Source organism: Acanthochromis polyacanthus, chromosome 9 (genome assembly GCF_021347895.1).
Source record: "Acanthochromis polyacanthus isolate Apoly-LR-REF ecotype Palm Island chromosome 9, KAUST_Apoly_ChrSc, whole genome shotgun sequence".
Taxonomy (NCBI): Eukaryota; Metazoa; Chordata; class Actinopteri; family Pomacentridae; genus Acanthochromis; species Acanthochromis polyacanthus.
This window is the reverse complement of record NC_067121.1, coordinates 40,726,033-40,749,469: the sequence shown is the minus strand read 5'-3', so window position 1 is coordinate 40,749,469 and position 23,437 is coordinate 40,726,033. Positions and strand designations below refer to the sequence as shown.

General features: G+C 41.5%; 1 protein-coding gene across 1 annotated transcript in view; it reads right to left on the bottom strand.

The window, feature by feature from the left end:
* The window catches only part of LOC110954286 (cadherin-6-like), a 111,127-nt gene that overhangs the window by 30,405 nt on the left and 57,285 nt on the right, over window positions 1-23,437 (bottom strand). The window contains exons 3-7 of the mRNA XM_022198759.2: window positions 19,176-19,470; window positions 18,936-19,055; window positions 14,497-14,670; window positions 2,261-2,448; window positions 167-417 (exon numbers count right to left, since the gene is read on the bottom strand). Of these exons, the coding sequence (XP_022054451.2) occupies window positions 167-417; window positions 2,261-2,448; window positions 14,497-14,670; window positions 18,936-19,055; window positions 19,176-19,470 (1,028 nt within the window). The remainder of the gene's footprint in view (window positions 1-166; window positions 418-2,260; window positions 2,449-14,496; window positions 14,671-18,935; window positions 19,056-19,175; window positions 19,471-23,437) is intronic.

Genomic DNA, 23,437 nt, shown 5'->3' with positions numbered 1-23,437 from the left:
GACATATTTTTTCCCTTATTTCACGTTAAAAGTTCCTTCAAATAAGTTTTTTTTCTTGTTTTGAGAGGAGCATTTTTTCCAGTGTGCAGTAGTTTATTGCTTTCATAACTCATACAACTCAAACATAGAAAAAAAAGCCACTACTCAGATGGATTTGCTGCCTTACTTGACAATGCTGCGAGCGCCATCGGGGTCCACGGCGCTGACTGAGCCCACGGCCACGCCCACCCCAGCGTCCTCCTTCACCTCCATCAGGTAGCTGGCTTTGTCGAACAGCGGCGGCTCGTCCACGTCCTCCACGGCGATCCGGACCGTGGCCATGTCTTTGGAGCCTGAGGACATGAAGCGAGGGTCCACCTGGGTGTTCTGGACCTGGATCTCTACTGTGTACGACGGCTTCTTCTCAAAATCCAAAGGCTGCAGAGACAAAGAGGAAAATGCAGCTTTAACAACGCCAAGCGGAGAGGTTAGTGCAGCTTTCGATATTGGTGATGCATATTAACCCTGCTGTTTATGGGCAACAAAAAATATTGTTTCCTTGTCTGAAAAAAAATCAAAAATTCAGCAAAAAAAATCCCCAAATTTCTCAAAATTTTGAAAAACTTCAGGAAAAAAATCCAATAATTCCTTACAAGTTTCCCTTAAAAGTTTTATTTAAAAAAAATCCCACAAATTTGGCAAGAAAATTCTTGTAAATGTTTTCAAAAAAGATTAAAAATCTTGTAAAAAAATCCTAAAACTCTTAAAAAGTGATTCCATATATATCAGTAAAACTTCTAATATTGTTTTTAAGAACATTCACAAAAAAAAAAAAAAAAAAAATCCAGTGAAATTCGCTGCATTTTGGTCTTAAAGAATCACTTTTTTAACATTTCTTTTTTTAACCAAAAAATGTTCAAAAATTTCCCCAAAATGTTGAAAATGTGGTCAACAGAAGTTTCACTGTGAAAATATATTTTTACCTCACATTTTCAAACTTTAAAACGACACCGGGGTGAAGACTGTGACGCCTTCTGCAGAGAACAATTACTGATCCACACGTTTTTTTTCTTAGTATGATGGTAAAAAACTTCTAACTATGAAGCTGAAAAGCCTGAAGCTCCGACTGAATTGCTGCTGCACTCTTTTAACTTAGTGATGCAGGATCCAGGCGATCACAAACACACATCGGATTTCTAGAGCGCACACAGTCAAAGAAACGCAAAGTCAAGCAGAACACAACACTTACTCATAATCCTGCAAGCTATTCAGTTACTTTATATTTCATTTTACAGTTGAGAAATTGAGCATCAAAGGCAGGATTTATGGGATGTGAGGACACATCTCTTCTACTGTATCGCTGCTGCTGTCTGGATGATAAAAGAACGAGAACAACCTGCACCAAAGTCGAACATTAATAAAAATGTGATACAAAGCAGCTGACAGATCCAATCTGGTGACAAATTATAATAGCTTTGAGAAAGCGCAAATAATTCTGATGAAATCTGTTCCCTGACACCATCTCTGACAGTGCAGCGTGGTTGTTGTTTCAGACAAGAACAAAGCTGGAGATGAACTTGACCGGCTCCTCATGTGCCGCTTCTTTTCCTTGAAGGAATCCTGGATATTACCATCATCTTGCATCCTGCTGACAGAATATCACTACGTCTTTGTTGAAGCTAGCAGACTTTCTCGGGTTTGTGTCAGCACGAGGAACAAAAGCATTTCTAAATATCAGTTGTGATTGTACATGAGCAAACACACGGTCTGTGAGAACACTGAATTACTTCTACACTGGGTAGCATGAAAAGCTCCAGTCCTGCTGCAAAGGCTCGGACAGGGGGCTGTGAAGGTAAAGATGAATAAGTTTAATTTGGTTTCTTTCATCTGTCAAGCATGCCTGGGCTTTGCATATTTAACAGCATGTGTAAAACAGACTACGTGGGCAGGATCCTTATGAGTCCAAAGTGTGGGATCTGCTGAATCACTGCTTCAGAATTCATTTGATTTAACCAATGCGGTGGGAAAGCATCAAGATAATTAAAAGTCGGCCTCATTTGACAATGGGCAACAGCAAAGCTATGGATTTCACATTATTTACAAGAGATGCAGTTTGACTTTGAGCGAATGACACCTGTTTGTTTCCACATTAACAAACCCTAATAAGGAGCTGTTTTTCACTGTGAGTCCCATTAGTGCACTTTTATAGATCCGGTTTTCAGGTCGGTGCTGCAGAGGTGATTACTGCTCTGAGCTCACAGTTTGATCTTCCTCCCCTCACCTTGCTGACGGTGATGACTCCCTCCTGAGTGTCTTTGTCGGTGGAGATGTCGAACATGTCCATGCCGTCTCCGCTGACGATGGTGAAGTACATCTCCGCGTTCCTCCCGATGTCCCGGTCGGTGGCTTGAATCCTCCCAACTGGAGAGCCAGACTTGGACGACTCAGGAACTCTGAACTGGTATATACCTGAAAACAACACAGAGGGTCAGCTGCAAAACTAAGGCCAACATACACCCCCTGTCAAAAGTTTTGAGACGGGTTCTCATTCAAATGAATGAGAACCCGTCTCAAAACTTTTGACATAATTACCATACATCTGTATAGCATACAGATAAAATTATAACAGCAGTTTTTTATGTCCTTCCCATTAAAGGGGAGGTTTTTTGTTTTTCTCTCTGTCGTTCAGTGCTTTCTTGAAGGGAATCCAGAGGAAACTTTGGATTGTTTGGGTTTCTCTGTTTAACATTTCTAAGCTCCTCACTTTATAAATTGACACTATATGAATAAAATAAAGTCATCAGTGAAGCATCACGGCTGCAAACAAGTTAAACAACTCTGCATTATTGCTGTAACTCTGTAGGCTTTTCCTCACATATACATATTGTAAATTTCCCTGCTGTGGGATTAATAAAGGTTTAATCTATCTATCTATAGAACTGCATTCAAACAAAACACAAACAAAGTCACAAAAAACTACAAAAAGAGGATTCTTAAAGCATTGCAGTCATTTAAAAAGATGCTTACTGATACATTTCTTTGGCTGATAATTCCTCTGGACCTGATTGTTTTGATCAATAAGGAGCAGATCGTATTATTAATAAAGCATACTGGCTAATCATATAGTTTGAACCTGTCATGACACTTTGATTGAACTGATAAGCTTCATCTGTAGGGTGAGCCGAGCACAGCCCTATCTACACCATCTAAATGGAAAATCCATTGAACCATGTCAGATGCAATAATGTGCATCTCCAACAAGCAGCTTAGCAGCAGCTGTTAGCTTTAACTTTACACCTGCTGGAGTGACGCAGAGGTTTACTACAAGCTGTGTCTGACAGTCGCTTCAACCACAACACACCTAGCCTCACTACCAGGTGTGTCTAAGTAAACTCTGACACTCCTAACGTGAAGAACACCTTGCAGAGAAAAAGAGAACGCCCCGTTACATCCCTCTGCAGCCTGCTAGCTTTGAAGTGGCAGCAGAAGAGTCTTTGGGAGGTGCATGGACTTCACTGCCTTAATTATCCACACCTAAAGACGCGTGGATAAAAGTCATGCTCAGGGAGACTCGCTTGGTCACCACTCTTTGTGCCACGGCTGCTTATTGTTTTGCACTTTACTCTATACTGTGGCTTATTTACTGAAATAAAAATGTTATTTGCACAAACGCTGGTGTTGGGATCCACTTTTCTTAGAGCTGGGTCATAACACATCACAAAAACTCAAACTAAGACATCAGGAAAGTTTCTCTCCTTGGAAAGAAAATGACAGTATAAATGCTGAATGGAGAAACAACATCGTTCTGTTGTCTCAGAGCTTCATAAAGAAGGTTAGACAGGTAGCTAGGAAGAACAAAAGAAGCATTCTCTGTCCAAAAAAAGAAGAAGAAGTGTAAATGCTGATGGAAGCTGAAACAATGTCTCTCTGCCAGACTGCTGACGATCATTAAAAAAAGCATTTCAATGTATTTTTTTGGAGCGTGATGCATCCTTTTGTTCTCTGGAATAAGTGCTAACACTGTGTTTTGCCATCAGTTTGTTGCTGAGAAGTGATGTCTGTTGCTAAGATTTTCTTTTTTCCTCTTTCTGTGGAAAAAACAGCAGCTCGTTTGGGGAACTAAACGCAGTCCAAGCACACAAACACTCCTAAATGAATGCAAACGAGACGTCACTCTGCTATAGGAACCCGAGGCAGTTCCATATCAGGACACCTCCTTAGCCCAGGATGTGTGTTTATGAGCTCCATCTCGTGATGTAGCGGTGTGTGCAAACCACTTGAGAGTAATTATATGCTGCTGAGCCACAGCAGGCGTCTTACACCGTGGCAGCTAGTCAGTACCCAGCCTGCCATTGTTTTGGTGGTTTTGTGTGTGTGTGTGTGTGTGTGTGTGTGTGTGTGTGTGTGCAGCTGTAGAGACACTCTATAAAGGATGTGTTTATGTGTACACACAGTTTACACATATTGTCAGGAGAGAGGAAAAGATATTTTCTAACATCCACTTATTCAATGAAAGATCACTTGGTGGCCTTCGTAGCGTGTGTGTGCACACACAGATGGGTGACAATCTAAAAAGAAAACAGCTGAATAAATCAGGGAGACACAGCAAATGTAGACACCTCCACACAGGCGCAGTGCATCGCAATAAACGTCCAATAATCCTGAGTTTGTATCAATATGGTCAGAAGAAAGCGACTCTGAGGGTTCATTGTTGGGGCACAGATGGCAGGAGCTTCAGCCACAAAGACAGCTGCTGTTTCAAATGGAACAGTGACCGAAGCAACATTTTTATTTAACTCTAAAGGAAATAAACAAGAAATAGTCTAAAACTGTGATGAACAACATATTTGTTGACCGAGATGCTTGTGCATCAGTGCGACACTCAAGAAAAACAGAAGAGGAAGCCATCCTTAGGTCCATGTTTATGCAGAACATAATCAGACTGTCAACAAGAACGGTCCATCAATTACACAGAGACGGATCAGACAGTTGGGCTGCAGTGCATAAAGCAGTCATTAGAAAGATGAATGCACCAATGAGAGCTCAGTGGTGCAAAAACAATAGGCTGTGGTCCACGGAGATGTGGGAAAAAGTGATGCGGCTTGATCTTTCGTCACCATCTTCCTGACAGCTGGGTGATTGTATGTGAGGCAAGAAGTACAACCCTGATCCATTGACCCCCACAGAGAGGAGACAAGGTGCCTCTGTCTTTAAATAAATAGAATTTATCAATCAGGAAACCTGTTTCATGCACTGATTTCAGGAGCTTCAGATTATGGTGTACATATATGTATGTATACCTATGTCTATATATGAAAGCAAGAAATGGGGAAAAGTACAAAGACTACATGGAACTAGATCAGCCCACCACCTTTAAAGGTTAATACAGGATCCTAAAGGTCCCATGATCTGTTTCCTATTGATGTCTGGATCAAAGAAAAATGACTTCCCTTTGGTCCGCTGTGGGTGGCGCTGGAAGCCCTGTAAACACATGTAGCTATGATATGTGGTAGTAATTTAATCTTAATAATTAACCTCAGCCTTCATCTGCTGGGGCTGATGTGTGAAAGGCCAAACAAAGGAAAACATGCAGTTGGAAACAAACAGATGAGCGATTCTGAGCGACATGTCTGTCCTAGATGGAGAAACTTCTGTCAGAAAAGGCTTTCGGTTGTAACGGGGGATAAACTGGAAAGTGATGCAAACTACAGAATGGGTTGGCAACCTGTACTGGTGAAGAGGAACACACAACAAAGCCTTTCCTGCATTAAAAAGTGTCTTCTGTGCATGGATACAGCGTGCTAGTGTAACAGGGTCGATTATATGTTAATATATGTGTGTGTATATGGAATACAGTATATTGTACTTTAGTTATTGTGATAATTACACAAAATCTGTGTCTGTGGATTTGTTTTTGTTTCAGTTAATGCCTGACCAGTTGAGGCTCCCTGTCAGTAAGTGGAACTTTGGTTCGGTTTGTATTACTACAGCCACATTCTATGTAACACTGCCCTCTATAAGTGGCGTTTTCACGCCGATTTTCTCCCCTTTTGTCATGAATCTCTGTGGGAGAGGTAAGCGGTTTTGCTGTCCGGTGAAATTCCTGTTCTAGCAAGCTAAAACTTGTCACAAGAAGCTTACTTTGTTATCATTTGATCTGTGTAGGGGCATGTGTTGTGGCGATCACTGACAGGAGGATTTTCTGTTAATATTTTCATGTCAGGAGCCGGAAAATAAATGGAGACTGCCTCCAAAAAGATGCACGCCTGAGTCTTTCATAACACAACGCAGAGACAGAAACAAACCGGTCACACTAGCACCACCATCCAGGCTCACTAACAAACACACTGCGGTGCTTCATCAGTCACATACATTTCTGACGTTTGTTCATTACAGGCAGTTATTGACAGAAAAATAAACATCCGTGGTCCTGACTGAATACACCTCTTGAAGTTCACATTAAAAGGTTCTCCTTGGAGATCTCTCATAAACAAACAAGTTCTATTTACATCCGCTGTTATTTCAGGGCATTGTGTTTATTCTTGATGTTGGATGTGTGTTGTTGTGTGCTGTATGCATAATGTGATAATGATCGATTTCAACCAATCACAGAAATATTCCACTATTTCTGCTGCTGTACATAGAAGCATACTGAAACAGCGTGGCCACAAAGAGCAAATGTGCCTTTTATTCAAATACTTTCGGCAGCGTGTTTATGTGCCCATCTCTTAGTAAAATACAGACACAAACAAGTGGGAGCCTGGTGAAAGCCTGCAGAGCCCAGAGGTAAAGAGAGGAGAAGCAGATTTCATCTCCACTCAGTTTTCTTTCTGGCTGGGTGGAGATTGTGCTGCCTCTTGGCTCTGACACCGACAGCACTGATTGGAGTCCTGGTGTGAAGTGAAATGAATTGACATGCACGGACCGAGGTGTGTGTGCGGCTGTGTGTGTGTGTTCAACCCGTTCCTGACCTTTTGTGTTAGCAGACAGGAAGCATACAGTGTGTGGCCCTCATGTGTGTGTCTACATGTGCGCCTGTTAAGCACAGACAATGAAAACGCCACATGCAGTCTGTTGAGCAGATCCTGGGGTGATCTGGTTTGCACCCCACGCCGGTGACGGAAACAGCGGCTGAACGGGTGCTACTGCTAATGGGTGGAGGGGAGGAGACGGAAGCTGCCACTCTGATAGTGACTGTGATTGAACGAGGCAGAGACAGAGGGCGAGAGGGAAAAACAATCAGAAGATGAAGAGATGGATTCAGAAAGCTAGAGTGCCAGAGAGCGAAGGGGAGGGAGCTCTGACTTTACGGCAATTCACGAGGATTAGTGGGAAGGCTGACTGATGTGATCGAGGCCAGCGGTGCAGCACTTCACTTACTGCTTTTACACCGCTGCAGCCGGAGAAAACGCTGCACAGAAAACTACGATGCACGCTGGGATTGATGGATGAAAAGCTGAGATGTTTACAGCAGCTGTTCATAAAGATTATCACTGAATTACACTTACCTGCTCCACGCTAAAACTGTGCAACTAAACAAATGATAACAGAGCTATCTGACGCCAGCTGAACTTTTGTCAAACATCAAATCATAACAGATGATGGAGAAACATTAAACATGAAGATGGGGGAATAATTCATCAGACTGCAGCATTTTTACAGACAGTGTGCTGGATTTACAGTTTCATCAAAATTATACTGAGTTTCAAAAAGCTACTTGGCCAATTACATGTTTTATACACAACAATGCGCTCTTTACGGACACTGATGTGAAATTTCTGGACGCATTATATTTTTTTCCCCAATATATGCAAAATTCATTTTCTTTTTAAAATTCCAGAGCCGTGTTTGCAGGCCAGTTTTTACCAGATTGAAGCGCGTATGGCCTTGAAACTGCACAGATTCTCACAGAATTATTATGAAGTAAGAGATCAAATACTGGTTAATTATTTAAGGTGTGCTTCTGGCAGGTGGTATTTAAAACGTTGACAAACAAACAAACAAAAAACGTCCAACATGTGTAGCTTTTGATTGGCTGTATTAAAGACAATTCCCCCCAAAAAGCATCCAGTCTGGAGCAGGTCTGTCCTCATATGCAAATGGATGAAGATACAGTGTTTCTAAGTAGCTTTATGAACTACTAAAGTTACTCTATAATTTAGAGTTTGACCCCCTTCTGTAAAAGAGGCTGTCGTTAGATAAAAAGTCTCCCGGCGGCTCTGATACTCGGGGTTTTCTCCACCATATATGCAAGTCCTTTAAACTTCAATCCAACTGGCAAATGCTATAAAACATTCAGTCAAATCACACAATCTTCTTCAGCACATCTTCTGCTTTAAACTCACCACCATCAAAGAACGCATACGGCAAAAGCAACATGAACACCACGGCGACTGGATCAGGACCGACTACACCGACTGAAAACTGAACCTCTGCTGTGAACACAAACGTATGTACACAAAGACTGACTCACTGCTTCTCATCTCGTTTCAGTGACGCCTCACCATGCACATAATATGCATACTTTGGGTTTCTTCTGATGCATCTGTCTCTAGAAATCTTAGAACAACGGAGGTGAACAGAATTCTCTTTGTCCTACTCCTGGTCTCATCTGAAGCCCTTCATCTCTTTTCAGTCTCTTAACCCTCCTGTTGTCCTCTTTTACTGGCACCAAAAATATTGTTTCCTCGTCTGAAAAAAATCCGAAAATTCAACAATTTTTTTTCCCGCCAAATTTCAGAAAATTTGCAAAACCTTCAGGAAGAAAATTCCAATAATTCCTTGAAAGTTTTATTTAAAAAAAAATTGGCAAGAAAATGCCTGTAAATATTTTCAAAAAATGAGTAAAAATCCCCCCCAAAAAATCCATATATATCAGTAAAACTTCCAATATTTTCTTAAGAACATTCACATAAAAATCAAACAAAATCCAGGCTGATTTTGGTTGATTTTTATGTGAATGTTCTTAAAAGACATTTTTAATATTTCTTTTTTTCACCAAAAAATGTTCAAAAATTTCCCAAAAATGCTGAAAATGAGGACATCAGAGGTTTCACTGTGAAACTATTTTTTTTCCCACATTTTCAAACTTTAAAACGGGTCAATTTGACCCACAGGACGACATGAGGGCTAAATCTTTTGCCTTGAAGAACCCATCAGGTGAAGACTGGAAAATGAACACATTGTAATTTAATTTGGTGACAAACAGCAAAACAATCTTCTGCTGGTGTTCTAACCTTCCCAAAGTTGGCTGTGTGGCCCTCAGGATCGGACAACATGTGAACATATATTATGTAAGCAGAATACCAACTGAGATCATGAACCTAATAAAACCAAAAACACCAATGTTGGGTAAAAATGCAGCAGCTTCAGGATCCACAATCGAGTTTCCACACAACAAACGTCTGAGCCCCGGAGGGTGTAGGGCCCAGGGGGTGGTTGCCTGAGTAGCTCTGATCCAGTTTTGGCTCACAGCACTGAAAAATTATATTTAAAAAAGAATTCAGCACCAGCATGTTTTTTTTTCCTGCCAGAGATGTGATTTTTGTTGCTCTGGATGCTCTGAAGAACATGCTGTCATTTTTTATACTCACTATTTCAGCTGAAACTGTTTCCACTGAAACTTGGAGCTGTGAAGTCTTGATTATTACTGAATAACCAAATAAAACCAAAAGCATCTGCATGGGAAAATGATTCTTTACAGGCTGTTTGGAGGAAACAAAGTAAACCGGTGCAGTAGAACATTAAACGTGGCATTTCTGATTCTGTTAACATTATGTTCTGCTGAGATCATTACAGTCTGCACAGCATTATGTCTGAATTATTGGATCAGCTGCAGCTCATCTTACAAGCTCCCGTTGTAACATTTAGCTCAGGTTCAATAATTAACCCCTCATTTATAGATTAAGTTCCAATCATGGACATTAGATGGCAAAATTGGACAGTCTAATCTGCTCTCACACGGAACACCAGCTCTAATTAACGGACTATTCTGGATCCATAAATGCATTTATTTATGTATTAGTGCTGACCACGGTGGGCCTGTTGCTATGGGAATCAGTGCCAGAATTAGTATTCACATTATTTGTTTATTCCCTCCCTGACGCTCCTGCTACACTCCGTGTCATTTTCTTCATTTATCTGAAAAGGAATGCTCACACCGGCTTCTCTTTACCGGCCACGAGGAGCCGTTGAAAGTGCGTGCGTAATGAACAAGTATCATCGGGGTTATCTCTGCTCGCACAGCCGCGCTGCAAACGAGGCGTGTGTGCAGTTTGATGAAAGCGGCTCAGCAAATACACATCGAGCTGCATTACAGGAAATGTAGGAATCAGTGTTTCTGCAGCAGCATCCCAGTCAGTCAGCGTGCTGCCTTCAGGGGCTCAATGGGTGCTGAACTATCCGACTTTTTGCTCTGCTACACTGCTGCGCGCACAACAGCAACTTGGAACCACCATCACCTCGGACAATGCCGAGGCACAGGACCGACTGCAGTGGAGAAAGTTTGCGGCCCAATGTTCTACGCAGAACAGGCGGACCTAAGTGCTAAATAAGTAAACTACTGGATTATTTTTGATGCAATAAAACTTTTGCTGCTTCCACCAGAGCAGGACAGAAAAAAAACACACCACCACCGTTCAAGTCTTCAAACCTGTCACAATTTCACAAGTTCACTTCTGAGGTCAGCGATTTTAATTAGCCCTAAATAAAGACAGAAATTTCATAATTAAAGCCTCTCAAATGTGACAACCTGCTACTCTCGTCTAAACAGGGACTGCTGGTTGGTAATTTAAGCATGACTGTGACGGGCCCTTCTGCTAATTTCCCGACATTTTACAGAATGAATGATGCTAATTATCCTGAACAGTAATCTACAGATTAAACAATAAACACTTGTTAGCTGCTGCCTTAAGCCACGGCAGTCCAAACTGTAATTTGAGGCCAGATTTGGAGAAGGTTTTTATAAACAGACAGTGCTGCTGTTGAATCCACAGAGGTCTTGAGAGAGTTCTTGGTACAAAGCCTGCATGTTTACAATGAGACTGTTCCAGTGATTAAGGATTAATTAAGTTTAATTAATTAAGAAGCTTTCGGGAAGAATTAATGTTAGTTGGAGTAATTCCCTGGAACGGCGCACACAGCTGGCAAAAACCATTTTCCAGAGAAGCAGTGTTTCAGGGCTGGGCTTTGGATGGTCTGACATGCTGGGAGTGAACGGTGCTCCTGCTGTGATGGACAGGATGACTTATAGGGTCAGCGGGAAACTTCATTAAGTGTGTTGCTACGCTTGTAGTGCAGCGATTGTTGGCCTCTGGTATGTCAGCTGAACGCATTATTTACAGGTCCACAACAACGCAGTGAGCAGGAGCTGAGAGCACGGAGCGTCTTCAGCGAGCGTTTATGGTCTGTTCTGTGATTGGCATATTACGGTCCATCATTTAAACTGGCTTAATGTGGTTTTCCCAGCTCATTCTGGAGAACATAACGGCCTGGCTGTGCATCGCTATCATTGTGCTACAGGCGAAAAAACCCTCTGCTTTGATTGTGTTTTAAATGCAACGCCTCATTGACTCCTGAGGGTAAATTTGATTTGCGGATATAAACTCTGCGGCATTTCTCCAGCTTCTGTTTACACCTTCTGTCCATTTCTACTGCAGACCAAGTAAGAGCTGTTCAACTTAACCCTCCTGTTGTCCTCATTTACGGGCACCAAAAAATATTGATTACTTGTCTGAAAAAAATCCAAAAAATCAGCAAAAAATTCCCTAAATGTCTGAAAATTTGCAAAACCTTCAAGAAGAAAATTCCAATAATTCCTTAAAAGTTTCCCTTAAAAGTTTTATTTAAAAAATACCCCAAAATTGAAAAGGAAATTCTTGTAAATATTTTCAAAAAATGAGTAAAAATCTTACAAAAAATCCTAAAAACATCTAAAATGATTCCATAAATATCAGTAAAACTTCCAATATTTTCTTTAAGAACATTCACATGAAAATCAAACAAAATCCAGAGAAATTTGGTTGATTTTTCTGTGAATGTTCTTACGAAACATTTTTAACCTTTCTTTTTTCCACCAAAAATAAATATGTCCAAAGATTTCCCAAAAACGCTGAAAATGTGGACATCAGAAGATTCACTGTGAATTTTATTTTTCTACATTTTCAAACTTTAAAACGGGTCAAACTGAGCTGCAGGACAACATGAGGGTTAAACGCCTTCACTGTCACCAGCAGCTCTTTTCAACATCTTCATCTTGGACCATCTCTGTGTTTGTCTCAGGTTTCCATCCCTTTGTAATCCCTCTCCCTCTGGTCTGTCCTAAACCCAGCCGTCTCCACTCAGTTTTGCTGCTGGATTCTTCATCTGCCAGCTCTATTCTTTCTCTTTTGCCACTTTGCAGTTTGCTGTGTTCCTCCTGGAAGAACGGGGATCAAATGCTGCCTGCATCTGTCCAGTGGTTCTGCGTTTTGAATGACGATGCTGTGCAGGCATGTGAGGGTGGCGGTCAGCCTGTCTGTCCCTGCTGCAGCCGTTGTGAACATAACGGAGGAGCTTGTTGTCTGAAAGCACCTGAACCCAAAGCCACACCAAATGCTTCCCCTAATCACTGGGGCTGAACCAGAATATCCTGAATATCCTGAATATCCGAATATTCGTTCGCTACGGCGGTATCCGGATATTAATTTTGGTATCCGTATATTCGCCCCCGTCTCCGCCACAAGCCCCCCCGGCGGACGTTATGGGGCGGAAAGAATATTCGGATATTCGTCTTTAATAGGACCCGAATATTCAGAGGCCAGAAACCACTTTTCAAAAACAGCCCTACTGATCACACAACTTTACTCAGATGATTATACATCTGAGCAAATTATATTATTTCATACAAACAAGCTGCTATTAGTTTATTTTGTGTTTGAATCAAACAGTGTTTGTCATTTTTAGATGCTGGATTCTCAACATGAAAAGAATGAATAATACATGGAGTCTGTTTCCTCTTGTTCAGTTAATGAAAGCTGTCAATAAAGGTTCAAGAACGCTGTGTGTGAACAGCGACTGAACAACACGCCTCCATCGGTTTGTGCCCTCAGACCATCAGAAGTGAGGCATGTGAGTAGAGCTCATCTGTGAGAGCAGAGTTGGTCTGTGGAGGTGTCGATTCAGCCAAAGAACAAACTGTCCTACACCTGTTTAGTTCTTCTTATTCCTGTGCCATTCTCTGGCTCTCCATAGATCCAGGTTCTTGCTTGCAGCCGTTTGTTCAAACCTCTGCAGAATTCGTATGGAAGGACTTAAATCATGACAGTGACCGTTAATAATCTGCACAAACGAAACAACAGATTTTGATCAGAAATGAATCAGATGTTGGGGTCATTATTGTGAACTTCAGCCTCCCTACAGAGCCCTGCATCGGTCTGCTTCTCTGCTGATGTTCAGGGGACTTTTTAACAACAGTAACGCTGCTGATTCCATTTCAACAACATTTAAAACACTCTGTCATCATCTTAGCAGCGACTGCTCCGCTTACATCAGGGCTGTCCAACAGGAAGTGTTTTTCCAAGATTCCAGAGAAGACATTAACGAGAATTACTTAAAATTGCACCTTTGCAACAGAAATAGTTCTAGCGAGATAAATAGTAAAAGAATGGGTGACTGTCAAATCTGATAAAAATTTAATTGTTAAATCGGGGTTTGTGCTATAATGGCGTTGGGTGTATTGTCTAAGGGAAAAGAAATTTGAGTTTTGTGTGACCAATATACATAATATATGTAGATCTATGTAGATATGATATGTAAATATTACATATCACTGCTGACCTGGGAGTGTCTGTGTATTGTCTGTGTATTGTTGTGATGTGTATTTTTTTGTTTTATGTTGCATTTGTATATGGATTGTATTGTAAATAATGTAACTGCATTGACACATTGTAAAGATGTTGTATGGACCCCTGGAAGAATAGCTTCAGCATTGCCATAGCTAATGGGGATCCAAATAAATCAAATCAAAAACATTAACTGCAGACTGTAAATTAGTAAAACTATATATTTAAAATAATTTCTAGACCGTGTAAGTTGGTAGTAAGTCGGTGACACGTGCACCTTCTTTGATTACAGCCACCATCAGGATTCCCTTCAGAGTGTACACATTGTGCTGCTCCCTAAAAATCACACTTTTTCTCCTTAAAAGGTAAAATATCAAATGTTCTCAGAGGTGTCTGCCATTTGAATGCAACACCTCATTGATTCCTGAGGGTAAATTGGATTTGCAGATATAAACCGTGACATTTCAGTCTCTAACTTCTATTTTCGTGTTCCGTCGATTTCTGTTACAGGTCAAATAAGAGCTGTTCACTTTAAATTACGTTTAACCTCAGGGAGAAACGTCAGCAGACATGACTACCAGCGTTTGATGCTGGCGCTTCACACTGACAAACATAACAGTTTTATGAGCTTTTTGTGCTCTGAACCAGATAATTAATGCATGTGTGTGACTCGGCGTTTCATCATTTGGTGTCTTACTCTGGGTGAAGCGGGGAGGATTGTCGTTGACGTCGGTGAGAGTGATGTTCACCACGGTGGTCCCGGTGAGGCCTCCTCTCTGCCCGGCCATGTCTTTGGCTTCGATCACCACCTGGTAGTGCTCCCTCTGCTCACGGTCCATGTCGCCAGGACCCAGGGCGGTCCGGATCACGCCTGAACAAAAAGGACAAGTTTGTGTTGACGTTCTCCTTTCACTTTGCTTTGTCTTTCCACTTTCTCTCAGGCTGATGTGAAGCTGACTTGTTTCTTCAGTGGGTGTTAGAGAGATGAACCTGCCATCTGTTACACTGGTACGCAGCTTTTTTAATCAATACACAGCTCGTTACGCTTGTTTTGCAGATAAAGTCAGCTGCATCTACAATGGGACTTCTAATCAACAGATAAGGACGCCAAAAACTGTTTTAAATCTTTGAAACTTCAGTCTGGGTTTGCTAATCACTCTACTCACAGGTAAGAAAACAAAGACACTCGTTGTAATAAGACAACAGAAATGGTGAAATTTCTCCAGCGGACTTTGATTTTGTTTGAGAAAAAACTGCAAAATTCGGGTGATTTTCCTCAAAAGGAGCTCTTCTTTTTTTCCCACACTGAAATTTAGTAAATGATACAAGAATGCGATCAAGAGAAATGAAAATCTCATTTATATCAGCCTTATTTTTATCTATTTACGCTCCTACAGCTGAATCAAAGCTGCATCAAGTTACACTAATAACACAATGTTTGCTGCTGCTGCACATCTGGATTTCAACCACATTCAGCTGCTACCTGCATAGTAACTAGTTCCCCTCATACCAAAGCAAGGAATAATAAAAGGATATTGTCTGGGTGTAATACTAGTGAGAAAACTCAACTATAAGCTTCAAAATGTTTGAAAGCCTCTGTGTGAGTCTCTGCGGCTGATAACTCGCTGCATAGCCAGATTTGTAAATCGGTGCTTTTCCGTACAGCATCACCTACAGTTTGACAAAATTGAGGTAAAATAGAGGTAAGCTGTAGGCAAATGAACGTCTACAGGCTACAGCACACTATGTGGAGAATAAAGTTACTCAGCAACCACAAATGCCAACAGCAGGCTCCAGACTCTACAGTGGACCTTTTGATAAAAACTGTGATTTCCTGCAGACCGGTAGTTTTATTGAACCCTCATATCGTCCTGTGGGTCAAACTGACCTATTCTAAAGTTTAAAAGTGTGTGTGTGTGTGTGTGTGTGTGTGTGTGTGTGGGGGGGGGGGGATCACAGTGAAACTTCTAAAGTCCACATTTTCAACATTTTTGGGATTTTTTAAAATTTTTTGTGTAAAAAAAAAAAAAAAGGAAGGCTAAAAAAAAGTTTCTTTAAGAACATTCACAAAAAAACCAACCAAAAGCCAGCAAATTTCACTGGATTTTGGTTGATTTTTATGTGAATGCTTTTTAAAGAAAACATCAGAAGTTTTACTGATATATAAAGTAAATTAGATATTTTAGGGATTTTTTTGGGAAGATTTTTACTCATTTTTTGAAAATATTTACAAGAATTTTCTTTCCAAATTTGGGGATTTGTTTTAAAATTAAACTTTCAAGGAATTATTGGAATTTTCTTCCTGAAGGTTTTTTCAAATTTTCAGAGTTTTGCAGAATTTTTTTTGCTGAGTTTTTGGATTTTTTCAGACAAGGAAACAATATTCTTTGGTGCCCGTAAATGAGGACAACAGAAGGGTTAAACAAATGTAGAGTTTATATGACCCATTTCTGTGTAGAAGGGTTGCACAAACCTCACGTAGTAAACTCATCTAAGACTCATCTATTCTTGCATTTGCAGTGTTTGTGTAGCACTCAGATGCTGCTCACATCCCTGCTACAGTCATTGATTACAGTGGAAGCACAGCGATGCTGCATCCGGTCCCATCCAGTATGACATCTTAAGGAACTACAGCACATATAGAGAACGGCATCAGCTTTCTCGTTTCACATTTGTAAAAAAATAAAATAAAAAAGCAAAAGTGTACTTCTCAAAATGCTAAATTACTCCTTTTGTAATTGCGCCACACATTCCCTTTGTGTCTCAGTGTTTGCGTTTGTCTTCATGTTCCACTTTCAGCATCAGAGATCACGGTCTATCATTACTGTATAATCCACAGCAGCAGTAATCTGACCATGGCCCTGACTCCTCCATTTGTTAGAAACAAACAGATGAGCAGAGAGGGAGATTAATGAACTGATTATCTAAAGGGATGAGAACAGGAGATCAGGGCCGAGCCGGGTTTTTATCGTACGGCAGCAGAAATAACAGTGGAAGATATTACCATTTTCTTTTTACTAGGTGGAGCAGACACATGAAAGTGCAAGGTGATGATGCACTAAGTGTGTATTTACTTTTCCATACTGCTTCTTTCTAGACTTTTATGTAGCAGAAAAACAGGCGTATTGGCTGAAAATGCGATATGAAGCAGCAACAAAGGAGGGCATCCTATTCAAAGTAGCACAGATGATGATTCACGCCGTTCACACAAATTAAACTGTGGTGTTGGTCAGACACTGGAAAATGCACTGTCTCAAAACCTGAGATGGGAAGCAGACACATTTTCAACTTTACAGACAAGGCTTAAAAAAACGCTCTTTAAAGTTAGTGCTGGCTTATGTGACTATGAACCATCCCATGGTTCCTCTGCTGCAAATTCTTCCATGATGTACCCAGAACCTCCCATCTCTAACTCTAACTCTCCATTCATTATTTGGTACTATTAACATCCTGTCCCCTCTCTTCTGCAGTTTTTGCTTTGTCGTCTTCACCACAAAGTGCTAAAACTGACTCTTGCTAAAGTTATTTAGAACCCAAGAAGCCGTTTGGATCAGAGGAATGTCTTTAAAAAACCCTCAAGCAGCCCATTGGCCATCATTTTAGCATCTAGATAAACTTCATTACGACCTGAGAATCCACACAGGCATGTCTGGTCTGTCCATTCTTTCCCTAAATCTCCCTGCAGGTTTCTCAGATCAGATCAGCCACTGGCAGCACCGACCCATCCACAGTTTACTGTGGGTCATACTTTCTCTCTTCGCTTTCATCTCACCCCAACCAGTCGAGGAAGACACCTGCCCTTCCTTTACCTGGCTCTATCAGTGTTTCTTTCCTGTCAAAAGGGATTTTTAACTCCCCACTTTCTCCAAGTGCTGCTCAAGGGGGAACTGTGGGGTTTCTCTGGATAACACTGTCCTGGGATTACTTCTGTTATTATTTTGAGCTATATCAATAAAACTGAAATGAGCTGTTTTTCTGCTTTGTTTCACGAGCAGAGCAAAAACGCTGTAAAGAGTGTGATGTTTTGGATATGTTAATTTACCCAAAGGTGAGATGAACACGTGGATTATGTCAGGTTCCTCTCTGTGCACCCACTACAGGTTCAGCTAGGGCTGGGCGATAAATCAAATTAATTCCATTAATTCGCCTTTTAAAAACCCGACGATTTGAAAATTTGCCAAATGGTAAAATCGAGGCGAGCTTAAATATATAACAACACAGATTCTTCTTCTGTCTTTCATGACTTGTGCACCGGCGTTTGCTTCCGCCTCTCATCTCCTTCCACCAAAACACTCACACCTCCGTCATGGCGGACAGAACAGCAGACGAAGAGTTGGTCGCGAGAAAAGGGCCTCATGTTCCATCGATTATATGGAAGTGGTTCGGCTTTGACAAGACTGACACAGAGCAAACTACAGTCATGTGCAAGGTTTGCAAAAGTACTGTGAAAACGAAGAGTAGCAGCACAACTAACCTCTTTCAGCACCTCGGACAGAGGCATCCTAAAGAATGGGAGGAGTGCGGCATGGCTAGCACTAGCCATAGCAAACAGACCGCAAAGAAACAACAGAAATCCATTAAAATCGTCCAAGATGACTAAAAAAAAAAAAAAAAAAAAAACCCGAGATTTTATTTTTTGGCCATATCGCCCAGCCCTCGGTTCAGGTTTCTGACAGGTTGAGACTGGATTAGAGGAAAACTACGGCATGGACCAAAACATCAGTCCAATCTATTTTAAATTTCCTGCTGGTGCTGCACATTACAGCCACTAAACACTTTCAAGCTGTAACTTTGAAACAAAGCATTGAATTCGTCTTTGCATCCAGCCGCTAACTCTCTGATTCATGAATTCATCTCAACAGGACTGACGCTACTCGTTAAAAAAACTTGCAGGCTACGTCTCAGAATGATCACTATTTTAGTACCGGTGTAAAATCAAGCTGTCGAGTGTTAAAAATGCTTCACCCATGATCTCTGCAGCTACACTTAGACACTTCTACATATAATTATTGGCTGATTTATCATGATTCAGGATTTATTATAACGCAATAAAAATCCGTGCATGGTTGACGCTCTGCTCTCTAAAGAATCCAAACATTTGAACCTTTGGTGCATCGTTATAAGGTGATAAAATACCTGTGTTTGGGTCCACAGAGAAGTACGGGTGTCCCTGGCTGATGCTGTAGACCAGCTTGGCACTGTTCCCGTACATACTGTCATCAGCGTCTGTAGCCGTCACCTGCATGACCGAGGTACCTGTAAGATCCGGATTTACACGGCTATTACTGACAAGCATCGCAAGAAAACCAAGCAGAATTCTGTGGAGATGGATCAGGAGCACACTCCTCCTCTTCCTCCAACGAGAGCCGTCCTTACCGATGTCAGACCTCTCGGGCACGCTGCCGGTGTAAACCTCTTTGCTGAAGTGAGGCTCGTTGTCGTTGATGTCGTGCAGTTTGACGGTGAACTCGGTCTCCGGCTCCAGCTTTTGACCCGTCCGTTTGTTGATCACGGTGGCTCTGAGGATGTAAGACGACTTCTCCTCGCGATCCAGGCGGCGAGTGGCGTGCAGGTTGCCGTTGTTCTCATCGAGGACGAAGATGGTGCCGGCACCTTCACCGGAGAGAATGTACTTGACCAAGCCGTTGCCGTGGTCCTGGTCTGACTGGAGCTGCAGATGGACACACATTCAGCACATCAGTGTCAAACCTGTGATGTTTTATACATCTGACAACTACAGAACAGACCTCAGAGCTTCGACATGTCACATCTGTTACACGACAGAAGACGCAAGACGAGGAAAATGTCTCAGACTTTTAGAAACTGTGATAACTCCACTTCAGGGTAAAGGAAACAGCCCACTCTTTCCACTACAGTACACTGCTTAATTGAAGTTTCACCCTCAGTCTTTAAAGTCACGGCAGGGCTTTTATCAGACAAATAAAGCCAATTTTTCTGTGTTCTCTGTTTCAAAAAACTGAAGGTAATACAAATGCATTCAGGAATGGCTGGACAAAAGATTCTCCAGTCTGCAGCTGCAACACCAACTGCTTGTGTGAACGCTGCAGAGACATTGTGTAAGCTTTTCTATGACAGTATTTAGCTTTAATTTACTCTGAATGCTGTCTTTATGTCGATATATTGTGAGCACCAATGTTAGAAAGAGAAATCTGAGCTTTGAAGAGTAAAAGTGAGAAGTTAATGAGAAAATGTCACAATATTTTAGAACATTTTGGTTTTGCGGCCTCAAAATTCTCACCTTTTTTTTCATCTGCTATAATGTAATCTGATCACCTTTTCCTGACATGTAACCTTTTATATTGCTGCAGATCAGAAGCTGAAACAAGCGTAGTGACAGTCTGGGTGCCCTCTTAGCCGTAGATTCCACCGGGAGCGGGTCTATGGCGTTTTGCTTCATCGTCTGCACGGCTTCATAGCTCACCAGCAGCACTGCAGAAGGGCTTTGTCAGCCCAATTCTGCTTTGGTGATTTGGTCACTGTTCCTTGATTTCTGTGCTTTCGCCACGGGTGAGCAGGCCATGTAATTAAATGTTTTTCTTTGTTGTCAATTTTAATTGCTTGTGCTTCAGCCTGCAGTCTGAGTTAACACATTTAAGTCCATTTCTGAGCGACATGGACCCAGGGCTGCTAAAAACACATTCATCCTCTTCATTTTTTCTGCACGTGTGTTTCACATACAAGCAGGATGAAAACACGTGTATTGTTTTCAGATAACTGCATTCTGACTTGCACTATAATAAAAAGTTCAACATCACTATGTAACTGACTGGAAACGTGACAGAGCTTTGCCACACGGGATGCCGTCCAAAGTGTGACTGTCACACAAAAAGGACGGCCTGAATGTGTAAAAAGCACCGATGTGACAGTTCAAACCCCGGGTCAGACGTGCTGCATATCACATTTTCTCAATTGCAGTCTTTGCAATTTGCTAATTGCATTGTTCCAAACTGTGGTTTGATTTGAAGTCAATGGCTTGAGTGGCTGTGATCAACTTTAGCAGCTTTTCACGGCCAGAACGAGCTGCAGCAGCTCCCAGGAGGAAGCCATGAGTTTGGCTGGAGGTCGATGTGGATGTTCAGGTTCTAAAGATTGGTTGCTTTAATCCTCCTGTTGTGCTCATTTACGGGCACCAAAAAATACACTTTCCTTGTCTGAAAAAACTGTAAAAATTCAGCAAAAAAAATCTCTAAATTTCAGAAAATTTGCCAAATTTCAGGAAGTAAATTCCAATAATTCTTTACAAGTTTCCCTGAAAAATTGTATTTAAAAAAAATCCCCCAAATTTGGCAAGAAAATTCTTGTAAATATTTTCAAAAAATGAGTAAAAATCTTCCAAAAATTTTTTTTTAAAATCCAAAGTGATTAAAAATATATCAGTAAAACTTCTAAGAACATTCACAAAAAATCAACCAAAATCCAGCAAAATTCGCTGGATTTTGGTTGATTTTTTGTGAATGTTCTTACTGTGAAATGTTTTCTTTTCTGTCCACATTTGCAAACTTTAAAACGGGTTAATTCTGACCTGCAGGACCACAGCAGAGTTAAACATTAGCCGTCACAAATTACAGATCCAGTGGAAAGCCATGATGGATTTGCCCATTTTACAGGCATTGTGTGTGTGTGTGTGTGTGTGTGTGTGTGTGTGTGTGTGTGTGTGTGTGCACTGTTTCCATTCAAACATGAAACCCTGCTGCGTTGGGTGTCACGTTCCTTTGCTACCATGAACACACTGGACTTTATTTTGAGTCCATCCTGCTGCTCCAAATACTCACCACAGCACCAAACTGCTCTGTAGCTGAAAACAATTCCCCCAAAATGCACTATTTCCTCCAGTTTGAGTAACAATTACAGACAGTTTTCTGACTCAAAATGGAGCTTTGCAGCTGTTTCAAAGGTTTCAGTCTTCAGTAGGACAGGCTACGGGTGTCAGGCTGCATTAGGACTTTTACTTTTTGCTCTTTGAATAGGATTTGTTGACAGCAGCAAAATAGAATATTAACAGCCTCGTGCTCACATCAGTCGGTGTGAAGAGCAGTGACTAATTAAGTATTTAGTCGTTTAGTTAGGAGAATATGTTGAACCTACGAGAACAAGCAGCTTTATTAATGCCTGAAACCGTACATTTAGGCTGATTTATTCATGAAAAACATGCCTCCTTTACTTATTTACACCAGTACTGTGATAGCGTTCCACTTCCTCAGTTTGCTGTGAGCAAACATTTACAGCATTTCTGCACATTAGATGTCCTGTGAGTTAAGCACAGATGAATCCACACCTCTTTTACAGTGCACAGAGCAAAAAGAAATAAATCTAAACCCTCTCCTTTCTCACGTGGATGGAGGGAGAAGGTGGACATGCCGGTGTGCGATGGCGACAGCTTTATATAAGACAGAAGCAAAGAAGAGCAAAGGCAGAAACACCAAGAGAAGGACCAAGAGTCAGCTCCAGATTGAGAATCAAAACAAGACTCTTCTGAAGGCAGAAAGCGCAGCTGAAAGTGAAGAGAGAGCGGCAGAAAAGCCAGAGTTTGTGCTGTGCCTGAAGGAGTAAACATCTATTGGATGTGCTGTGAGTTCTTCTGCTTCTGCTCTCATACCTGCAGCAGTAACCCGGCTCTCTCCCTCTCACCTCTTATCTTTGTCTTTATCTCTCGACCTCAAGTGGCTCGCTGTTCACCTTTCATCCCTTCATCCCTGCTTTACTCCTTCAGGCCAGGTGTTCGGGTGAAGCCTTTGATTATGAGTGTGTGTGTGTGTGTGTGTGTGTGTGAGAGAGCCATTACAGCTGCTACCTGTGGAAGATGTGAACTACTTACAGACACTGACTGTGGATGGATTTATGTCAGTCTTTTAGTTCTTTTTTTAGCCTGGTTCATGCAGCGTTTGTTGCCTTCTATAGGACTGATGGGATGTGACTCTGAATGTGCTGAAGAACCGAATGCTGTGCTGCTTTTCTGTGGGTACCCACATCTAATCTAATTCTACCTAAGCTAACATACTGCGTGTTTTCTGGGCTGTATTTACGGACACCCAGCACACTGTAGCAGTAATGCATGCTCGGCTCAGAGATTCTGGAGGATTCTGAGACCCAGAGGTTGGTGTTTCCTGGTACGCTGTGAAAATGTGAAAACAGCGCACAGGTTGTCGCTGTGCTTTGCTGCAAACACATTCATAATCATTTGGAGAAGCCGTTCTCTCCATTTATTTGTCTAAATCATGCACACTCCAGGGGATATCAGTCAAAACTGGTGTTGGTTTGCTTCCCTTTCTCTAAATTGTTCTTTTTTTGTGCAGTCAAAGGAATATCAATCAAACTGGTGTTGGTGTATTCATTCATTTCAAGTGGCTTTTATGTGTTTTTTGGCAATGAACTCTTCATATCAGCCTCCCTTCCCACATTGTCTATCATGTCCTCTGTAACCTCAGCCACATTAGGGCTGGACCCGAATATCCCGAATATCCGAATATTCGTTCACTACGGCGGTAACCGGATATTCAATTCAGCTTTATTCCAGACACTGGGTCCAAATACACACACCATAAGAACAAGGACACAACAAGACACAGAAAAGATACAATCAAAAACAGTTAAAACGTCCCTTTAAAGAGACAGCTGTA